This window comes from Elephas maximus, chromosome 3 (genome assembly GCF_024166365.1).
Source record: "Elephas maximus indicus isolate mEleMax1 chromosome 3, mEleMax1 primary haplotype, whole genome shotgun sequence".
Lineage (NCBI taxonomy): Eukaryota > Metazoa > Chordata > Mammalia > Proboscidea > Elephantidae > Elephas > Elephas maximus.
Genome location: NC_064821.1, coordinates 116417027 through 116439690, shown reverse-complemented (window position 1 = coordinate 116439690; position 22664 = coordinate 116417027). Strand labels below are relative to the sequence as shown.

Here is a 22664-nt window from a genome sequence, read left to right as displayed (position 1 = left end):
TCTGACTCATAACGACCCTATACCCAATGCCTACACCAAAACCAAACCAAAACCGTTGCCGTTGAGTTGATTCCGACTCACAGTGACCCAGTGCCTATTCTTAGTCCAAAATACCAAAGAAGAAGAAAATGAAAATGAACTAAAATACTCTCTCCAAAGCTGAAAAACAGATTGTTGGCTGTAGATAAGAAGAACCAAATTATTTATAGCTGGGGGTAAGAAGAACCAAATTAAATAGATGTTTAAGTTTAGCTCAACTAAGAGTTGAGCTTAATTTGGTTCTTCTTCAACTATGAGTTGAAGAATTCAACTATGAGTTGAGCATTGGAGAAAGGAGTATTTTAGTTCATTTTCATTTTCTTCCTTTTTGGTATTTTGGGGTAAGTACACTGGGTTCCAGTGTAAATCTTATGCAAGCCCTACAAGAATGAAGCACCAGGGCTAAACAAGTGCAACTCAACTTCCAAGAGATTAATTCCCTTCTTTGTGAATGGACTAAAATCTGTAAATTGTCAGGGTCAATGCATTTAGATCCTCTGAACACTGTTAACCATGTCTTGTTATATGTTTGATGTAACACCAAAGTGGTCTATAAAATTAAGGGCAGTCTTGTGAGTCTTCTGTAGATTTGGAACTTTTAATTACTACCATTAATTTTGCAATAATAGAGACCTGCTTTTCTGATTTTGAAGTGTTTTACACAGTAATCAGGCAAAAATAAAAGTGCTTTTATGGGGAAATCTTTCAATGGACACATTATATAATTCAATCTCTGTACCTGTTCTATTTAATCAAAAGAGCAGATTTCAAGACCATGCAAACTGTTCAGTATCACTGGAGTCATCAAAATGTTACAAATGAGAAATTAAAATAATAAATATAAAATATTATTTTTCAGTGTAGCAGAAGAATTATGGCAACAATTTGAAAGTCTTAGTTAAAAATAACAGCAGAAATGCAACAGTATTAAAACATCTTGACTATTTATAAATCTATTTGTCCTTAATTTAAAAATATTTATTGCCCCATGCATTCCAAATTATAGTAACATTTATATGGTGATGAGACAAAATTTGTATGCTGATGAGATTAAAGAGAGAAACATGACTTTTGAATTTCAACTACTTAAGAATAATAAGGTTATTAACTTTTAGAGGAAATGTAAAACCAAAGACCAAAAAAAACTCAGTCAAGAGGAGTAAGACATAATGATTTGGAGCAATTAAAAATACCATCATGTTTCTGATAATTTTGAACTTTTATTTGTTTTCAGATGTATTAATTTATCGAAATTCAGTAAACACTTTGATAATACTAAACCATGAATATTTTAATTCTACTAAATCAAATATTATCTTCGACATCATTTTAAATGGAAATGCAGTGGTTACTTATGAACAGCCATTTCTAACTGGCAAAATTCCTCTGTTGAGAGAGGGCTGCCTCTATGCCTTCCTTACATGTGAATAACTGCTCCAGTCAGTTAACCAAGGAGCTTCCATCTATGGTCACTGATTTCTCTGAAGTTTCTTCCTTCCTAATAATTAAACTGTGAACAACTCTTCCTTTTAGTCCAACTCCTTCCCTTGTTCTTTTCTCCAGAAAGGAAAGAAGGAGGGGCAGAAAGAATGTAAGAAACAGAAAGATTGGGAAGAAGTAGAGAAAAACAAGGAATTAAAGACTCTGCTTCCAGTACAGAAATCTCCCGGGTAAGGGTATCAAGATTTTTTAGAGAAACAGGTTTCATAATCAGAAATTGATTTGTGGTTTATTTTTTCACACAGTGGTTAGTTAAAAGGGGTAAGGACCAGGTTGTGACTCAAAGGAAAGTTGAGAGCCTGTGGAGGTTTTATTCATATCTAATGTCTGTCTTTCTTTATCACCCAAAGTTTTATGATGTCACTTAATACAATTAACTTTGATGAGGTTGAAAGTAAATAGCTTCAATAATCATTGAATTATAATTAATAATTGACTCAAGGCCAAAAACATTAAACACTGATGGCATCAGAACAGGTAATATAGCTCAGGGTAAACTTTTTTTTTTAATAAAACTTTCAGATGGCCTACACTGGAATAAGGCAGGTCACCCGCGAGTATGGGCAGCATATTGGGTGTCCAGGCAGTGACTGAGGTTAGAGTTGGGGTGGTGGTGTACCTTTATCCCATGGTTTGACAAGCAGAGATGAGCATGGGAAGGAGGGCCTGATTCTTCTGCCAATGCTAACTCTGATTTTTTTCATAGAAAATTTGTTATCCATGGTTTTCAGTTCTGCACTTTTGTTAGTGAAATACTTCACTTTAGGAACATGATGGGTTAAAGAGATGTCAGTCAGTGAGCCCTGGTATCGAACCACTATTCTTCTAGCTCTGAGAAAAACATTTTCCCCAAGAACTGATTTACAAGTAAACTTTTGGAAACAACTTGTTAGGAATTGTTTTATTTATAAAACCTTATATTCAGCTTTATTTATAAACATATGTGATTGTGAGGTAAAAAAAATACTTTTTCTTTCAAATAGAATGCTTAAATATATTTTTTCTTATTCTCATGGTTTGTCAAGCACTGGAGTGAATTCTTATTTCCCTGTGCTGAAAATGTTTCTAATTGGCTTCACAGCTAGCTTATTAAAGCACAGTAAAAATACTTAAAATTTTTTCTGCCCAACCTTTGTTGCCGCAGTGGAAGATGGTGTTTTTCTAATTAAAATTGTCAATAAGAAATTCACTGCTTACCTTGTCAGAAGGTTTGAATGGATTTCCTTGTCCACTAATTCCACCACTGATACTAAATCCAAGGCCAGGATTCTTTTCTATTCGCACACAAAACTAAGTAAAGAAATACATAAAAAGGCAGTCAAATATCTGAAACAAAGAAAATATCTTCAAGTAACTGCATCACAGTAGAAAAGAGTCACAATCCTCTGGTAAGTTCTCAGGGTTAGCCCACATTGACTTGGTGTATAAAGAACATAGAGTATAAACACTGACAAAATGCTTAGTGTTTCTATAGGTATCAGTTATGATTGAAACTAGCTTAAAATTAACTGGGCAAGCAAACATTAATCAATACTTATTACCCTGTAGTGGCAAGGGCACTGGGTTGGGTTATTACCCTGTAGACTAAATTTTGGTTAACAGTTGTCATGGATTGAATTATGTCCCCCCAAAACTGTATGTATCAATTTGGCTGGGCCATGGTTCCTGGTATTGTATGATTTTCCTAAATCCTACCTCTATGATGTTAATGAGGGAGGATGGTTGGCAGTTGTATTAGTGAGGCAGGACTCAATCTACACGGCTAGACTGTGTCTTGAAGCAATCTCTTGAGATATAAAAGAAAGAAGCAAGCTGAGAGGCAGGTGGACCTCAGGCCACCAAGAGAGCAGTGCTAGGAGCAGAGCGTGTCCTTTGGACCTGGGTTCCTGTGCAGAGAAGCTCCTCGTCTGGGGGACAATTGATGAGAAGGCTGACACAGAGAGAAGGGCTTTCCCTAGGGCTGACACCCTGAATTTGGACTTTTAGCCTACTTTACTGTGAGAAAATAAACTTCTCTTTGTTAAAGCTGTCCACTTGTGGTATTTCTGTTATAGCAGCACTGGATAACTAAGACAACAGTTTTTTAAAATTGAAAGTCTTATAAACACTTAAAAGTTTGTGCATTATTTTAGCTATCTATCATAAACGCACATGTATTCAGACCAATTAGAAAGAACTACATGAATAAATGAAAGAAAACTTTCAAAATATAGTGTGAGAGAAAAAAATGGCTTTTTCAATAGTTTTCCCTGCTTTCTAGGAGAGTACCACAATTCATCTCTACAATTCCACTGTTTATAAATAGCAGGTTCTTTAGTTTGAAAAAGGAGAGAATTTCTGGCCATAGCTTCATGGTGAGAAACAAAGGAAGAATGAATTTCTCAGTATAATATAGCTCTGAGTTTGGCTGCAGCATCTAGAGAGGGAGGTATGGGCCTTAGAAGAAAGAGGAGACACTGTGATCAGGTCTAGTTAAAGAAAGAGGTCAAGAATATGGTGGAAGGTCAGCTTGGAATAGGGGGCAGGGAGACATGACCAGTAAGAAATAGTTTGTGACAGGGAACAGCCAATACATTTTTAGGACTGTGAGGGCTAACATTCTATAGTTCTGTGTTGTATTGCCTCCTCAATACTCCAAATTATCAGTTAAAGTCTGTTAAACACAAGAGTTCTTGATGAGCCTGAACTGGAGATGTGTGTGTAAATGATGGTGAAAATGCTAGTTTTTCATGTAAAGTGGAAAAGCGTGACCCCAGATGGCTGAAAGATTTGTGATACACAAGCAGCATACACTTTAGTTATTAAAAACAACAACAACAACCAAAAAACCACTATTAGAACTTTTAAGTACAGAATAAGCACTGGAATTAGGTGAGCCAAGTGTTACCAAAGGTTAGCAGGCAAAATATTAATAGTTAAAAAAAAAAAAAATTAAAAGAATGCATTAGTATATATTTTGTATTTATGTAAACATATACTGGATAAGTTCTTAAAGATGCTTGCAAACATTTTCTTTCTTAAGTAGCTTAATGTTTTCCTCAGCAATCTTACTTAGCCTATTAATTTGCCTACAGGCAAATTAAATGTCCCAAATATTATCTACATTTTAATGTTCAAGGTGCCTTTAATCCTTTCCTCTTAGATAGTTCAAGTCAAACTAGAGTCCTGTTCCTGACTTAATTATCACATATTGTGAGTCATTGGAACCTGTATTAATTAGGCTTGGCTGTTTAATAGGACTATCTTTAATTCAGTCTCATATTTCATAATAGTAAATACGATGTTTAACATATAGCTCACTTACAACACAAGGGTAAAAAAACAACTATTCACTAATGTGATTTTTATAGTAGAGTCATTAATGAATAATTTCTGAATAAAGGGTAAATGCAATTACCATAAGTACTCACCCGTATTTTTATTATAGATATGTTTAATTACAACTTTCCCCCTCAATGAGCCATATTTATCAAAACTAGCTATCATAACATGGTAGCAACTACAGTTTTGTATTTATATGGATCACTGTCTGTGGATATGAATGTATTATAGCTTGATGTAGCTGGAAGGGATATTTTAGCTTTATTCAGTAAGTCATTTTTGTTATTATTGATTAATAGAAAATGAAAAGAGTGTAACCAATATGATTAAAACATTTTACCTTTGTTTTTTTCCCACATATCTATGAGTTTTCAGTTGAATTATTTAAAATTGGGGTTGAATCTTTCTCATGTGTAAATTTTATATTGCAGAATGTAATATGTAAAAGGTATATGCACTTCTGGCTTTCCCCAAAACCAAACCCATTACCATGGAGTTGATTTTGACTCATAGTGACCCTGTAAGACAGGGTAAAACAAACAAACAAACAAAAAAAAACAAAAAACCCGCTGTCGTTGAGTAGATTCTGACTCATAGTAACCCTATAGGACAGAGTAGAACTGCCCCATAGAGTTTCCAACAAGTGCCTGGTAGATTTGAACTGTCAACCTTTTGGTTAGCAGCCATAGCACTTAACCACTATACCACCAGGGTTTTCAAAGGACATGGTAGACCAGTGTAAAAACCAAAAGGAAACCAACGCACCAGATTTTATTTGCAAATTAAATTTCTGAGAGTAGTTTCCTGTGATTCTTTTTTAAGGTAGCAGCTATATCTATTTTATATTATTGTCAATATGGAAAACAGTAAAAATCTAAGGGAAACAAATCACATATGTGCCAAGCACATGAAGAACTGCTTCAATATATTTTTAATAACAGAAATAATAAAGATGACACTGTGGTTTTATAAATGTGACGAAGAGCCATAAATTCCAATCCGAAGCTAGACTACCCTTGGGCATGGTATGGCATGGCTAATAGATTGTGCTGTGACTGTTGTGTTTCATAAAGCATGTCAGAGACAGTATTCATCTCTCATACAAGGAATTACACCTGGCTGTAAAGGCACAAAGAAGCCATAAAATCAGAGGAGAGAACACCTCACAGCCAAGAAGTAGTCTGAATTAAGCTACAGGGGATTAGCAAAAAGGAAATGTAATGTTCTCTGAAAAGGTCAGATCTAGGAGATTGCTGAATCACTTATATAATGAGAATTGGTATTTTAATTTTCTTTTAAGAGACCGATTTCAAAGAATGAAATTTCTGGCTGAAGACATAAGCAAAAGCCTGGATGTCAACAGTGAATTTCCTTCTTTCAGAGTCTCTTTCCATTGTTTGGCTTTGCTTGATACTTCTAATCTGTTTTAATCTCGTTCTAACTAAAATGCTAGGTCTTGTTTTATAGAGACCTTCATGAAAGAATGGATTGTTATGTAGCAGTGAGGCCTTGTGAGTCATAATCTGTAGAAGACAGTATTCTGACTTGGTCCCACATTGCCCTAAAATCTAGTAGCAGGAATAAAGGAAAGGGCTATGTGCATGTGTGTGCATGTGCACATATGTGAGAACGTGTATAGGGGCATAGTTGATGCAGGATTAGGGAGTAGCATTGCAAGAAAATCCTTGGTGATGCTGCAACTAAGTAATTGACCATGGCGTGCTCTAGTGACCCTTCTCTTTCCTAGCAGCATATATTATAAGGCTTTCACTGGATACCTGCTATTTTTAATGCCGAGGATCCATTCTTCTTTTGGTAGCTCTACTTCAATTTCTCTTTGAAGAACACCCACTCCCCTAGTCTCAGCCTGTATATATCGGTTGAGGCATGTTATCTAGGTCTAAAGCAAAGTATTGCATCCCCTAAAAATGCAACTGTTTACTTTACAGGATGAGTAGGTAACCCAATCAAAAAGGAGAAATGGCATGTCTACAAAATTTCCAGCAAAGAGACTCTTGCACCTTCTTACTAATTTTAACTATGAAAGGGTCTGGAGCTCCTACAGCTATTTTTCTACTATGACGGGAAAGTCTTGCTGAAAGAGAAACCAACCCAGAGGAAACAAAACCACGTGATGGGGAAAGGAGCCAAAGCTTCCACTGAGCCCAGCATTAAGCTTTATCTGAAGCTTGACTCATCCCTGGACTTTCTGCATATGTGAACCAAATAAATTATCATTTTTTTTTTTTTAAATCCAATTGGGCTGAGTCACTTGTGATCAAGGGTCCTGGTCAACCAGAAATTAGGAGAAATTTGCTTATTTGCAAATACAAAAGAATTTACTTTTCTATTATAGTTTATTATCAAAAGAAAATCGATTATACACTTGTTTGAAAATTCCCTTGGGAACTAAAGCAACTAGAACCTAAAATATTCTATACTGTGTTAAATTCAAGGTAAGGTCTTGATCTCTTGGAAGGTTGTTAATTGCTGAAGCATCAAGAAAGAACCTTGTAACCAAGAAAGTTTCACTTCTAAGGCCATGTCCAGGCCTGAAACCTGAGAAAATTTATAAAGAAGCTCTGATGAACAGGTATCCTCATGGGTTTTTATGCAAGCAGGGCACCTGAATCACTTCCTTATATTTATTATGTTATCTTCACTGACTATCTAGAACAATGGATGTCTCATAACCGGCACTCAGTTAACTTTTGGTTGACTGAATTAATGGATGAGTTAATGTGCATGTGCAACCAAAGATACTCTCAAATATGTATTCTCAAAAGCATATGATGGCCCCTTGTTAAAATACATGATGAATTGTTAGAAGGAGTACCAATTTTTTTTTAAAAGAATGCTTTAATTATATAATCAACTACTTTGGAATAGCTATTTTGGTGTTGAAAATGAAAACTGTTATAGAAATCATGATTCAACCATTAAATCCACAAATATTTATTGATTCCCTGCTAAGTGCCAGGCGCTATACCAGACAGATAAAAATCCTTACCTCATGGAACTTGCATTCTAATGGGGAAGACAGATAGTAAACATGTAAACAACAAATCAATAATTCTAGATAGTAAGATGAACTGTAAAAAATAAAGCAGGAAAGGAGTGAGGACCTGCTTTAGGAGAAGGACACAAGAAAGGCCTCTCTAGGGATGTGATATTTAACCAGAAAAGTGAATTATGTAAAGGATGAAGAGATACACACTAGGAAAATGAGAAAACTATAACAGCAACTAATAATGCCCTAAAGATGGGTGGGCCTTTATAAGGTCAAGAAACAACAAGATAATATAAACAATAGAACACACAAGGGGCACAGTCATGGAAACCTCCCAGACATAACCAAACTCCTCACAGCGCAGAGTTACTAGGCCTGAAGGCTAAGGACCATAGACATCTATGTCAATTGGTATAATATAGTTTATAAAGACAATGTTCTACATCCTACTTTAGTGAGTAGTGTCTGGGGCCTTAAAAGCTTGTGAGTGGCAATCAAAGATACAGCTATTGATCTCATCCTATCAGGAATAAAAGAGAGTGAATAAAACCAAAGATACAAGGGAGCAATTAGTCTAAGGACTGACAGACCACATGAACCACAGCCTACATGGTCCCAAGACCAGAAGAATTAGATGGTGCCCAGCTACCACTACTGACTGCTCTGACTGGGATCACAACAGAGGGTCCCAGACAAGTGGGAGAAAAATGTAGAACAAAAATCAAACCCATAAAAAAGACCAGACTTACTGGTGTGATAGAGACTGGAGGAAGCCTCGACACTATGCCCCTAAGACACCTTTCTAACACAGAATTGAAGGCATTCCTAGAGACCATACCTTTCAGCCAAACAATAGACAGGCCTACAATAACATCCAAGAAGAATGAGTTCCTTAGAACAGTTAATTATATGATACCAAAAGGGCAACATGCACCCAAAAGGAAAGATAAGAAAGCAGGAAGGGGTAGGAAAAACAGATGAAAGGTAACAGGGAGCCTGGGGTAGAAATGGGGAGAGTGCTGACACACTGAGGGGGCTGAGACCAATGTCTTGGCACATTCTGTGTACAAGTCATTGAATGATAATCTATTTTGCTCTGTAAACCTTCACCTAAAACATAATAAAATGTTTATAATAATAATAATGAAACAACAAGATAACATAAAGAATAGACATATAGATCAATGGAATGGAATTGAGTGTCCAGAAATAAATTCTAACACTTATGGTCAATTAATTTTCAACAAACAGTCCAAGATAATTCCATGGTGAAAGATTAGTCTTTTCAACAAATGCTGCTGGACAGCTGGATATCCACATGCAAAAGAATGAATCTGTACCCCTACCTCACACTGTACACAAAAATTAACTGAAAGTAGAGCACAGACAAAAACATAAGAGCTAAAACCATAAAACTCTTGGAAGAAAACACGGAAGCAAACCTTGTGGTTTTGAGTTAAGCAGTGGTTTCTTAGATATGTAACCAAAAGTGATAAAAGAGAAGATTGGACTTGATCAAAATTAAAAATTTTTGTGCCTCAAAGGACACCATCAAGAAATTGAAAAGACAACCCGCAAAACGGGAGAAAATATTTGCAAGTCATATATCTGACAATAGTATTATATCCAGAATATATAAAGACCTTTTACAATTCACCAATAAAGAGAAATAATCCAATTAAAAACTGGGCAAAGTATTTGAACAGACATTTCTCCAGAGAAGATGTACAAATGACTAATAAACACATGAAGAAAGCTCAACATCATTACTCATTAGAGAAATACAAATCAAAACCACAATGTGATACTACTTCACTAGGATACCAAAGCAACAATAACAACAAACAAATCCATTGCAGTTGAGTCAATTCTGACACATAGAGGCCCAATACGTACAACTGCCCCATAGGGCTTCCAAGGAGTGGCTGGCAGATTCAAACAGCTGACCTTTTGGTTAGCAGCCGAACTCTTTACTATTATGCCACCAGGGCTCCCCCACCAGAACAGCTATAATAAAAAAGACAATAACAAGTGAGAAAATGGAGAAATCGGAATCCTCATTCATTGCTGGTAAGAGTGTAATATGTTGCAACCACCTTGGAAATGATGTTTCAATATGATTATGATGACGATGTTGCAAAATGGTGTAAATCTACTAAAAATCATTTAATTGTACAATTTAAACAGGTAATAAGGCTGTTAAAACAACATTCACTACCATATCACTGTGACTAGAGAGAAAATAGCTAAGGAAAGAGCGGAAGGAAAGGCAGGCAGGAATCCTAGTAAGGATTTAGAATTTATTCAGAAATTTTGAAAGCTTTTAAAGAAGAGTGATGTGTTTTAAAAAGATCACCCTGGAAGTGGAGAATAAACTGAAGGGAATGAGAGAAAGCAACCAGGAGGCAACTAAAGTAGTTAGGGGTGAGGTGATCGCTGACCAGGGTGGTAGCAGTGCAGACGGTGAGAACTGGTGGATTTAGGATGTATTTCGATGCAAGAAGCCTGTGTCGGAATAGGCTTGCTAGCAACTGGAATGGAAATCAAGAATTCCTTCTGACTATGCTAAATTTGAGAAGTCCATTGAATATATATATATATATATATATATATATATATATATATATATATATATATATATATATATGGAGTGCAAGGGAGAGGACAGTACTAGAGATATAAATTTTGGAATCATCCAGTCTGGAAGTGAATGAGATCATCCTGGGGTGACGGTGTGGATAGAGAAAAGAAAGGCCCAAGGCCTGAACACTGAATCACTCCAATGAGTCAGGTAGAGAAGAGAGATGAATAAAGAAACCAGGAAAAAATGGCTAGAGTGTTAGGAGGCAAACCAGTAGAATAATAGTAGCAAAGTGAAGAGAATGTTTCAACAGAGAACTCAGTCAAGCCACGTGGCTGAGAGGCAAATGAAATAAGGATGAAGATTTAATTATGGGTCTTGACAGAAGCAGAAACAGTGCTTCATGGTTTTTAAATTAAACTTGACACTCAGCTTCTGTTAAGGGCGATGGAAAATTTTGAAAACAAATACTGGTGATGGTTGAATAACATGATAATCATAATTAATGTCACTAAATTGTACAGGGGCTCTGGTGGCACAGTGGTTAAGCATTTGGCTGCTAACCAAAAGGTTGGCAGTTCAAATCCCCCCGCTGCTCTTTGGAAACCCTATGGGTCAGTTCTACTGTGTCCTATAGGGTCGTTATGAGTCAGAACCGACTTGTCAGCAATGGTTTTTTTTTTAGTGGGTAGATTGTACATATGCAGAATGTTGAAATGGCAATTGTTTTGTTACATATATATTTACTAAAAAAAAAAAAAAATCGAACTTGAAATTAAACATGCTGCTACTTTTAGCTCCTGGTCTTAGGAGTTATTATGTAACAGTACTTGTAGGATGAAGAGCACTATGCAATTGTAAGGTATTGGTGTTTTTTGTTGTGATTACATTATATGTATTACAAGGCCAAATAAAATCTATATAAACTTTCTCTGAATTTTCCACAATTTCTAATGAGCCTGTGTAACAAGGTCAAAAAAGTGATTAGTATTATAAAAATAAATGTTAATACTCAAGAATATAGTTTTGAAATATTGATCCTTGTTCACTTGCATACCTTTTCCTATTGTGAATGAGAGATGAAAGTCCAGATAAAAGCCCTATTTAAATCTTTTGAAAACACATACTAATATCAAGAACTATGAATAAAACTCCCTGAAGTAGCATTTTCTAGGCTTTTCAGAAAAAGTTAGCCAACTCTGTATCTGCATGTCTGAGAAATAAAACTCCCATGCCTTTTTATTCTGGGGAAAAAAAAAAAATTAAAGTTATTTATTTCATTTCCTTGATTATTTTATTTTGTTTATTTTATACATTTAGGAAACCAACAAGATCTTGTAGATATTTGGTGAAACAGTGACCGAGGGCACACTGATTCCCACCGCAATATTTACTATGCTCTACCATGTGACCACACTCAACTTGTAAAGTCGATTGTTAGAATTTGTGTATCGAGGTACACATTATTTGTGTCAAACTATGAATTATAAATTCAGTTTCAGTATTACATAACATCATTTTGATGACTGAAGAATAAAATTCTATGGGGAAAATATTTACTGATAGCCATACTTCATGTGTTCCTGAAGTCATCTGAGTAAATAACATATATTCAAAACCATTTTAACACCTGTTTTCTAACTACCTTTATTAAATGATTTCCTTTTAACTACATAACCCACAATTAAAAAAAAAAATCTTTCCAATTTCTTTTGTCTTCTCATATTAAGTACTCAGCATAATGTAGTTTCCATCACCTAGCCCCATAGGATGAAAGCCTCACCTGAAAACTTGTGAGCCTTTCAGGCAGCTGACCAGAGCTTCTGGTCTAAAGAAATGCCTGAAATTGTTTCTCGGGCCGCTGCTCTGTGTACTTCACAAATTGTTAAGTATTAAAATGATGTCTTCCTAACATCTCCTTCTGGGAGGGTTTTGGAGCTCTGTTTTTTTCTTGAATATGATAGATACTCATCAGTTTGTATAACTCACAGAGGCTGACTCTAATGTGATCTCACAAGTTCTCTTTCAGGCACAAACTTCAGTCTGTGTGGAAGGAGGCAGCTATGGAGTGCCACCATTCTGATGAGTTAGGTCAATTAATGAGTATGGCCTCTTGTCTGGGCTAGATGTGGACTGCAGGTGTATTTCTCCAGTGTTCCAATCTTCTGATGTGGCCTTTCTCTTGACTTGTATATTTGGCTATAGTGCAATAGGCTGCAACATGTAACACTGTGGATTCATGATGACTGGGTTCTAAATTCAGTTCAGCTTCTAAATTGTTTGTGATCCAGGCAAGATACAACTTCTCTGAGTCTTAGTTTTCTAACCAATAAAATGGAAACTGCTCTACCTGTATCACAGCATTATTGATGAGATTAAATCAGTTAATACACATGAAAGGGTTTTGACAGGTTCTAAGCATCATGCTGGTGTTTTTACTTCTTATTTCTACTTTGGTATCTGTATGCATTTAAATATATCCTGTCTTGGACTGTACACTTGCAAGGGGTAAAAAAAAAACTAATGTTTCTTTTGACAATATTCAATAAGTAGTGGGCCATTTATGTGTACTTTTAAATAGTGATGATAACAAGACACCCACTCCTCACTTATAGCGACATGGTTAGGTTCCAAAGACCAGGTCATTATGTGAAATTGGCATTATATGAAAAAGGGGCGTGACCACATCAGATCACAAAATCAGATCACACCATTATATAACTGCCAGATTACATCACTGAATAAGTGCCAGACCACTGAGAATCATGGCCCAGCCAAGTCGACACATAACTTTAATCATCACAGCCAGCGTCACTCTCGCCTCACACCTTGGTGTTCATTACTGCCTGAAGTAAGTTGTTAATGCACAAAATAGTCCGGTAGTAGATTTTTTACTATTGTCATAAATGGGAAACGTAGACAATAAGTGAGAAGAAGATGTATATAATTATTACTTAGTAAGGAAATTTGCTGAGCTACAGAATATCTAAAGCAGTGGTTCCCAACTTTGGTTACAGACTATACTCACCTGGGGAGTTTTGAAAAATTCCATTGCCAATGTTACAACCAGACTAATGTTATCAGTTTTCTTTGGGATAAGGCTCAGGCATCAATATTTTTTAAAGCTCTCTAGGAGATTTCAATGTTCAGCTGAGGTTCAGAACAACTGATATAGAGTGCTGTATTACTATATTGTGAAGGCGAGATGAGTAAATAGGATCTTTAGGTTCCTTCACTTGGATTGAGGAATGAACAGCAAAGTTAACAGGGTGCATATGATGGTCAAGCGTTCGTATCACGGAATGGTAGTCAAACCTTCAATTTTTGACTGTTTTCTTCATTCCACTACTTAATACAACTCAGACTCTTATCCTCAATTATGTTTGTCAATAATCCAAAGGATTGATGCATTAAAATCCCTTTTGCAAGTAACATACTCTGATAGTGAACTTCAGGTGACATGCACATGGTTTTCTGTTGCAGATAATTTGTTAACAAGAACATCGATTGTTAGAAATCAGATTTCTAGTCTACAGAAATTAATACCTTGGATCTGTGTAGCACTTTATGGTTTAAGAATCACTTCCATATATTTTATTTCACTTAATCCTAGAGTTGAAAACAGACTCGATACTCATTCTCTCTGAAAAATAAACATGTGAAAATAAGTGCATTAAACTTTACACTGGTTCCTGGAATTCTTGGATTTTTTTGCCCTGTTTTGTTGTGATGGGTGGTTTGAAAGTTTAGAGGATTTCACCACTGAGAAGGAACATCAAAGTTAACTGTTTCTTTATGTTTATACAAAGTTAAATACTCTGCCTAGATCACAAATGACATGTATTCTAATTCACTCAATGCCATCAGTGGTAGCATTTATTATATATGTTCATTGCTATATGGAACTTATTTTAATTGGATTAAAAATGCATTATTTCTTTAGGCTACTTTAAGGGATCAGAGGTATGCTTCTGTTTTATTCAGTTCTTTAGTTCTGCATGGAAGCTAGAGCAGATTTAATTAATACCGTTTGACAGAAGAGGACACTGACCACAGCAGGCAAGTGTCTGAGATCACATAGTTAATTTAATGGCAAGATTGGGACACAGAACTTAAGCTTTGGGTCAGACAAACGGGTTAGAATTCCTGCTTGATCAATTATACCTGTTGCCATCAAGTTGGTTCCAACTCATAGCGACCCTATGGGACAGAGTAGAACTGCCTCATAGGGCTTCCAAGGAGTGGCTGGAGGATTTGAACTGCCGCCCTTTTGGTTAGCAGCTGTAGCACTTAACCACTGCACCACCAGGGCTCCTGATCAATTATACCTTGTATAATCTACTACTTATTTTTTTCTTAGCCTTGGTTTCTTCATTTGTAAAGAAGAGAATAAGATTATTTTGAGTATTAAATGAAATATATGCATAAGCAGGACCAGCTACATAATTAGAGGGGCCCAGAGCGAAATCAAAATGTAAGGCTCCTTGTTCAACATTTACTAAGAATTACAAGATGGCAACAGCAGAATATTAAACCAGGATGGGGCCCTTCTAAGTGGGAGCCTCTGTGAGACTGCGCAGTTTGCAAGTCCCTGAAGTCAGGCCTGTGTGTAAGATATATAAACCAAAAAAAAAACAAAAAAAAAACCCTGTTGCTGCGGAGTAAATTCCAACTCATAGGGACCGTATAGGACAGAGTAGGACTGCCCCACAGAGTTTGCAAGGAGCGGCTTGTGGATTTGGACTGCCGACCTTCTCGTAAGCAGCCAAACTCTTTTCCGGCACACCATCAGGGCTCTGTTATATATAGATATAGATAGAGACAGAGACAGAGATAGATAAATATATATATCTATATATGTATATGGAAACCCTGGCAGCATAGTGGTTAAGAGCTACAGTTCGAATCTACCAGGCGCTCCTTGGAAACCGTATGGGGCAGTTCTACCCTGTCCTATAGGGTCGCTGTGAGTCAGAATAGACTCGACAGCAACGGGTTTTATATACATATAGTAATGCCAAATGCATAGCAGGCACTCAATTCTCAATGTATGGTAACTGTTGTCTCCTACTTTTCTATTTTTCATTCAGGCTTCTTTTTCCTAAATCATAAAATGAACATTTGTTGTAATCAGATTTTTTTTTAACCTGTAGTATGTCAATAAGCACTTTTTTACTGAAGTTTTATTTTAAAATAAATTGTGCTTTATCATGCTGTATAATCTTTCTTTGTGCTATGTTGTTGTTATCTCCTTGCTCTTTAAAATTATGAATGATTTATGTTTTTTCCATGTTGCATTTAACCAAATTTAACATTGTTTTGATCATTTAAGTGGGACTTTGTTTTTCTATTTATGTTTTTTTTCATGCACCATCAGAAATGCCTTATGAAACCACAGTGTTTGTTTTGATTGATGTGCCTGAAACCCATACTAGAAGTTTTCAGTTACCCCATTGGTCTTTGCCCTTAAATCACTTGTCTGTAATTTTGATGTGAAAGTTCATGCAGTCTTCAGATGTTTTAAATCATTTCCCCATTTTTTCCTTATTAAATTGGGGATAAAAGTCTTGCTTTAACACACACACACACACACACACGAGGGATGTGAATTTTCAAAAGAAATGTAATTAAAAAAATTCCTACATGAAATTTTTTTTTTATGAGAATGAATTACATAACCTCTTTTAGCTTCTCTTTTTGTTTGTTTTGTGTTTGTTTACTTGTTTATTCTGTCACCCAAGGAGGTTGGGATTGATAATAATTAAGATCCCTTCAGTATTTTAATTCTCAACATCTTTAGCTTATCTTTGGATTTACTGGAGAATGAGTGAGTGCCTCAGGGAATCTCATGAGACTACGTATTTGTATTCCACTCTTTAGCTTATACAGTGATTTGAAGTATTGTATCTTCTTTTATCTTCTATTTATATTTTCTTAGTTCTAGGCTTACTCTGTGTGTGTGTGTGTGTGTGTGTGTGTGTGTGTAGAACTACGTCACTTAACTCTCACAAAAGTCTTTTGAATGTTGTGGGTAGTAATGTTCTCATTTTATAAGCAGAGAAATAGACCTCAGAAAGAGTTAATGACTTGACTAGGGTCCATAGCTAACAAAAAGTAAACACGACAAAAAAATGTTGAAATGGCCAGTGTTTTGTTATATATATATTTACCACAGTAAAAACAAAAAAGTAAACATGATATTAAAGCTCTAAATTCTGATTGCTAACACTATTCTCTTTCCTTTCATGCCATAGAGATAAATGAAGATGTGGAGAAGTTAGGGAAAGAAAAAGAAATAAGCAAATCTATTTTTATGTAGTCGGTAAGTGTATTGGAAGGTGTTTAACAGCTGGTTGGGGGCTGGGGGAGTCCTAATTTGTACTGATCAATGATTTCCATAATATAATTATTCCCCCAGTTTTAATCTACCAATGTGATGTCATTGAAGGTGGAGTTGGGAAGAGATACACACAATAATGGGCCGGTATGAGCCACGCTCCAGCACACCAGTGGTAGTAGATAGATATTATGCTGAATTTTGAAAAAAGTTACGGGAAACTCTCTGAAGCTTTATAACTGAGTGGTGGAGGGGAGAGGAACATAGTTCTGGTGCCAGTACTAGTTGATTTAATGTTCCTTAGGCTTGTTCCATGGAAACCCTGGTGGCGTGGCGGTTAAGTGCTACGGCTGCTAACCAAAGGGTCGGCACTAACCAAAGGGTCAGCAGTTCGAATCCGCCAGGCGCTCCTTGGAAACTCTGTCGGGCAGTTCTACTCTGTTCTAGAGAGTCGGTATGAGTCAGAATCGACTCGACGGCAGTGGGTTTTAGGCTGTTTCCTAGTCCCTTCAAAGTTTTTATCTCAACATTCCAAACTATTACAGCCTGAAGACAAGGCAGAAGCCAGGAAAGCAAAAGGTATTGTCTCTAATTCCCTTCATTAACATAGCCACACCCCTTAGTTTGGAAGGCATCTAATGTCAGAGCTGTGAAACGAAACACTGAAAACTGCTATAAACATTCTCTAAAAAAAAAAAAAAAAGCATGCTCTTTTAAATTTAATAAGTACATAAACTTTAAAACTTAGTAATCCTCTCATTAGTCAAACTATAAAATTATGTATTTTTTGAGACATAGTGTCAAAAAAAAATTTTTTTTTTTTTCAAAGTGGCCTTTAAATTTAGGGCATTCCGAGTAACTGCAGCCTATACTAAGCCTACTATTCAAAGTAGTTGAAAACATTTATCTTAATGGATTTTTAAATGCATTGATTCGGAGAGGAAAAACAAAAAAATATGTAGCTACTAACGGGATGGCGCAGGACCAGGCGGCGTTTCATTCCGTTGTACGCAGGGTCACTATGAGTCTGCACTGACTCTATGGCACCTAGTAACAACAACAACGCTAACAGGAAGAAGTCTGGGTGGCACAAGTGGTTTGCAATTGGCTGCTAACTGAAAGATTGGTGCTTCAAACCCATCCATCGGTCCCACAGAAAAAAAAGGCCTAGTGATCTGCTTCTTTTAAGATTACAGCCAAGGAAACCCTATGGAACAGTTCAACTCTGTAACACATGGGGTCGCCATGAGTCGTGGGCAGACTCTAGGGCAGCTAACAAGAACAGCAGCTACTACTAAAAAAAAAATTACTAATAAAAAAAGGAATAACTAAATCAGAGAACAGGGTTTATGTTATATTTGTTGGGTGGGATATGAACAATTTTTAACCTTCCAAAATGCCTTTGGGAAAGCATAATGTAAAACTTTATTAACTCGTTAGCCTCTGGAGAATTAAAAACCTCACATCATTATATTATTAAAGGTAACTGTTCAGTTTATTACAACTTTAATCCAACAGTTGGCCTAGATTAAGGTAGGAGAGGAAGAGCATTCTCTTGAAGCTGTATCCGTGATTCTGGAATGATTAATTTCTAATCTCAGCTTCAAGGAAGGCATTAAGAAATAGAAGGGATGTCTAGAGCAGTTGAAATCCAAATGATAAAGGGCTCTTAACAATATTAAGGGAAAAAAAAACCTAGCAAATGAGGATATGTCTGATACGTTTAGAAAATAAGGTGGGGTGATATGTGAAGCTATGAGTAAGCAATATTAAAGTGAAACCTTTCCTTTATAAACTATATTAAGGAGTTCATTAAGTTAGTGCGAGCTTTGCCTGATGATCAGAGAAGCATCTGAAGTATGAAATGAGAGAAATTAATTTTATGAGAATATTGGGATCTTAATATCTTACTTTCTGAGCCTTATATAATTCAATAGATGAGATTCTATTCAATTTTCTGATCCTAAGAAAGAAAAACAGGTTCTACATTGGAAAACCAAATCCTATTTCTAGGTAGCCCGTAAGAGAAGCAATTTTTTGGTATGTGGCAGTTGTCAGTAGCTTTTGGAGCATTTCAGAGACATTTCTTATTTACTATTTTCTTCATAGCAAAGATTTATCTCTGTGCCGTTCAGCTTTAAAAAATGTCTTCCTACAAATAGAAGGGAATAATACTGTTTACGCTTCACACTGTCAGCTTCACCAGAGGCCTTGGTAAACACACCTAATCCATTGGAGCTCTCTGTAACATTCAAAAGCTGTGCTGTAGAGCTAAATTGGAGTTGGGAGTGAGTAGGAGAGGGTGTAGGATAGTACTAGAAAAACTATTCTGATTCATTAATTTTTCTTTATGTGAAATGGGCTTTTCACCAATCATCGCATCATACATGTTGTGTTCCTTAACCACCAAAGATAATGATAAAATCCTCACAAAGGTTTATATACCACTGTGTATAAGATATACAAATGCTCTACCTCATTCAACATGGTGATGATAATACCATGTCCCAGGCTTTGTTAATGAAGGAAAGCAAACCATGGACTCTGGACTGTCCTAAACATTTCCTGAATATTCATCAATTATAAACAACTCTTACCTGCTCTGGATATCCATCCATACTCCTTTGCCCTTTAGTTTGAATTAAGCACCGTCCAGGCTGAGGTCCCCGGGTGGCCTGTGAAGAGGGGATCTGAATAGGCAATGGTGACTGAAATTGTTGGATGGTCACTTTGTTTATATTTCCTTCATATGGCTGCTGTTCCCGGCTGCGATGCTGAAGGCTTTGAGACCCCATCAAGGTCTGGATGTGGCTGCCTGCCTGTGGAGAAGATAATCTGTCAGGCGAAGATTCGTGGTGCTGAAAGGATGTGATTAAAGCAGAGAACACGCACAGAATACCTCTTGGGTAAAGTGGTATCATTTGGGCTTTCAGCCACGGCTGGAAAGGATAATGAAAAAACAGTAAGGGTTTGCCTACTGTGGTTTGTGAAAATGTTAATATTGGAGCAAGGTTGCATTAAATACATTCATAGTCATTTGGTGGCTTGCAGAGATTATTTTAACCCTTGTTTTAGGGAGCAATATTCATCCTGAAAAATTTCAAGAAGAAAAAGAAGTCACAACTTAAATATAAATTGCAGTCCTGTCCAGCATTTGATTTTGAACAATACCAGGGGGAGAAAAGTAATATATGAAATATCAAGGGGAAAAGAACCTGGTTCCTAATTCTGTGGCAAAATAATTGCTTATTTTCTTTTATGCCACAGGTGTTTAGTAAGCTTGTTCAGGTGAATATAACCAATATTTATTACTTTTCTACATTACTAAATCAAGAGTATGAGCTTTGGGATCTCTAAGTTACATTGAATAGTCAACAGGTATGAAAAGGTCTTCAAAGTAAGACCTGCATGCAGATCATCAGTGTGAGCTTTCAGAGAGAGACGCATTAGTACCTCTTATTGAAAGTGATAATGATCATTTCTCAGTCCTCAAAGGCTCGGAGGAGAGACGGCATGCTCACTGGAGTCTCCCATTTAAAAACCATACACCTGTTTCTTTGTTCACTCTGATTTTTTCACCTTTATTCTAGCACCAGATGTCTTTTCCACAAAGTAAGCAGTTATGTTTGTAAGCTGGTAACCTAGAATATGTCTTTTTATGTTAAGCATGTTTTAGCAGGGAGGCCTAACACAGGGGGTGAATGCTTAACATTAATTCTTTTTACATATACATTTTAGTGCAATGCTTGGCACTTCACCCATTACTACTGAGAGATCTAAGAATTTACTTTCAGAATTCATTTTCTTTCTTGTTGCTCTTTTAAGGATAGGTAATTTGGAATTCAAAAGCAAGTTTTACTTTAGCATTCATTACCTAGAAAAGCTTGTAAATTTTCCTGGCTAATCAAGATTCTTGATTATTGTGGAAAAGTCAATTTGGAGGAATAAAGGAGTCATTATTAAATGGGTATTCAAGGAAGATATTATTTTTAATTATTTCTTTAAGAAGAGCAACATAAGAAATGCAAGGAACCTAAAATGATAATGGAAAAAAATTTGAAGAGGTGTAAGGCATATTACTGTATTCCAAAACAAGATGTAATTTCAGTGAAGAAAATATTCAAAATTGTTATTTAATGATATGAATGATGATATGTAATAAACAACCTTTGTTTGATTATATTTTTAGATTTCCAACCGACTGTCTTGGTATCATGTACCAAGATTTTTACATTAAAATACAGTAAAGATATCTGAGTCATGAAAAATAAGATGAAAATATATAAAAAGAATTTCAAGCTCTAACAGCATAATGTGAAAACAATTATCAATCCAACACACTTAACCAGCAATCACAAAACTATAACCTCACAAATAAAACTAAGATAACTTAATAAAGGGAGAATGTCTATTTCTCTGTTATTGTATCTATAACCTTCTCAGAAATCTTAATAAAAGGAGATGCCACAAACTTCTCAGCCATTCTTGAAGTTTTAGCACACATCTCACCAACTTTCTCCTTATTGTGAATTCAATTCTTTCCTGCTTCCATAGAATTTCATGTTTTCTTGTCTGGTAGGAGAGGAAAGCCACGATAAACCTAGCATTACATTTTGACCTGCTATACTCTGAATGAACCCAGAAGTGTGCTTAGTTACATACTTAGAGAAAATGATGTCCTGGAGTCAGAGGGGCTGGGGTGTACGCTGTTTGACTGAAGCTGACTGGTCTGGCTAGTGATTTTTACATTTATGCCTGCCTCTCACCTCCACTGGTATAACATTCATGTTTATTCAGTCAGAGCTTGAGCCAGTGGGAGAGAGGAAGACTGGCCTTAAATGAAAGTGACCATATAGATAAACAAAGATTGTTTTTTTTATACCTGGAAAAACTTAGAGGGATCCAGAATATAGTTTTGGTTCGATGATATGTAATCTACATGAAAGAATCAATAATGACTGCTTAACAATTACTTTGTTCATTAGTACATCTCGGTAATGATCTATCAAGGGCAAAAAATTAATTCTATATTAATACAGAACTATAATAGCCTCCAGATTGATTTTTCTCTTCCCTCCCCTACGGGACAGGGTGAGCTCAAAATTATGCTTTGATTTGGAGTTCCTTGAGGGCAAACACCATATCCTCCTCATGCCTTTAGTGATTGACACACTAATAGACACTGAACCAATAATAGCTACCATCAAATACCAGACAATGTGGTAAAACACCTTACACGAATTAACTCATTTAATCCTCACAAGAGCATTAAGCAGTGATTATTATTATCCCATTTTACTGAGGAGGAAACTAAGGCTGGGAGGGGTTAAGTAACTTGCCCAAGTAATTTAAACTATGGATAACTGGCAAGACCAGGATTTGATCTCAGGCATCAAACTACTAAAGACCATGCCTCAAATACTACATTATACTGCAATCCCCAACTCCATAACTGAATGAATTGAAAGGAATCATGGTGGTAAAAAACGGACCAGGATGTTGTGGAAGGATATATTAAATTCTTTAGCAGCTCTCTAATTTGCCAAAGGACCATTCCCTACTTACTGAACTAGGTTTATTACCTATTTTAGATCATGACTTACAGCTTTATAGGTAAGCAAATATGATGATGCTCTGTGTATTTATTAATTTTTCCATGACTGTGAAGTAATGAAGCTCATGCTCTCGGATGGCAAGGCCAAAAAAAAGTAGTCATGAGAGGCACATGCTGTAAAATGACTCAGTAGTAGCAATAGCAGCAGCAGCGGCGGCAGCAATGCTTTCACTATCTCCCCAGTTATAGGCTGTGCTGAATGGGCATGGAGAGTGATGGCTGTAGAGAGCAATACCAGCCTGTGACATTTTCTACATTTTCA

General features: G+C 36.2%; 1 protein-coding gene across 1 annotated transcript in view; it reads right to left on the bottom strand.

Annotated features, from left to right (window-relative positions):
• LRRC7 (leucine rich repeat containing 7) overlaps window positions 1–22664 on the bottom strand; it is a 617060-nt gene that overhangs the window by 31824 nt on the left and 562572 nt on the right. Inside the window, exons 24-25 of the mRNA XM_049879569.1 lie at window positions 19386–19607; window positions 2737–2829 (exon numbers count right to left, since the gene is read on the bottom strand). Coding sequence (XP_049735526.1) covers window positions 2737–2829; window positions 19386–19607 — 315 coding nt within the window. The remainder of the gene's footprint in view (window positions 1–2736; window positions 2830–19385; window positions 19608–22664) is intronic.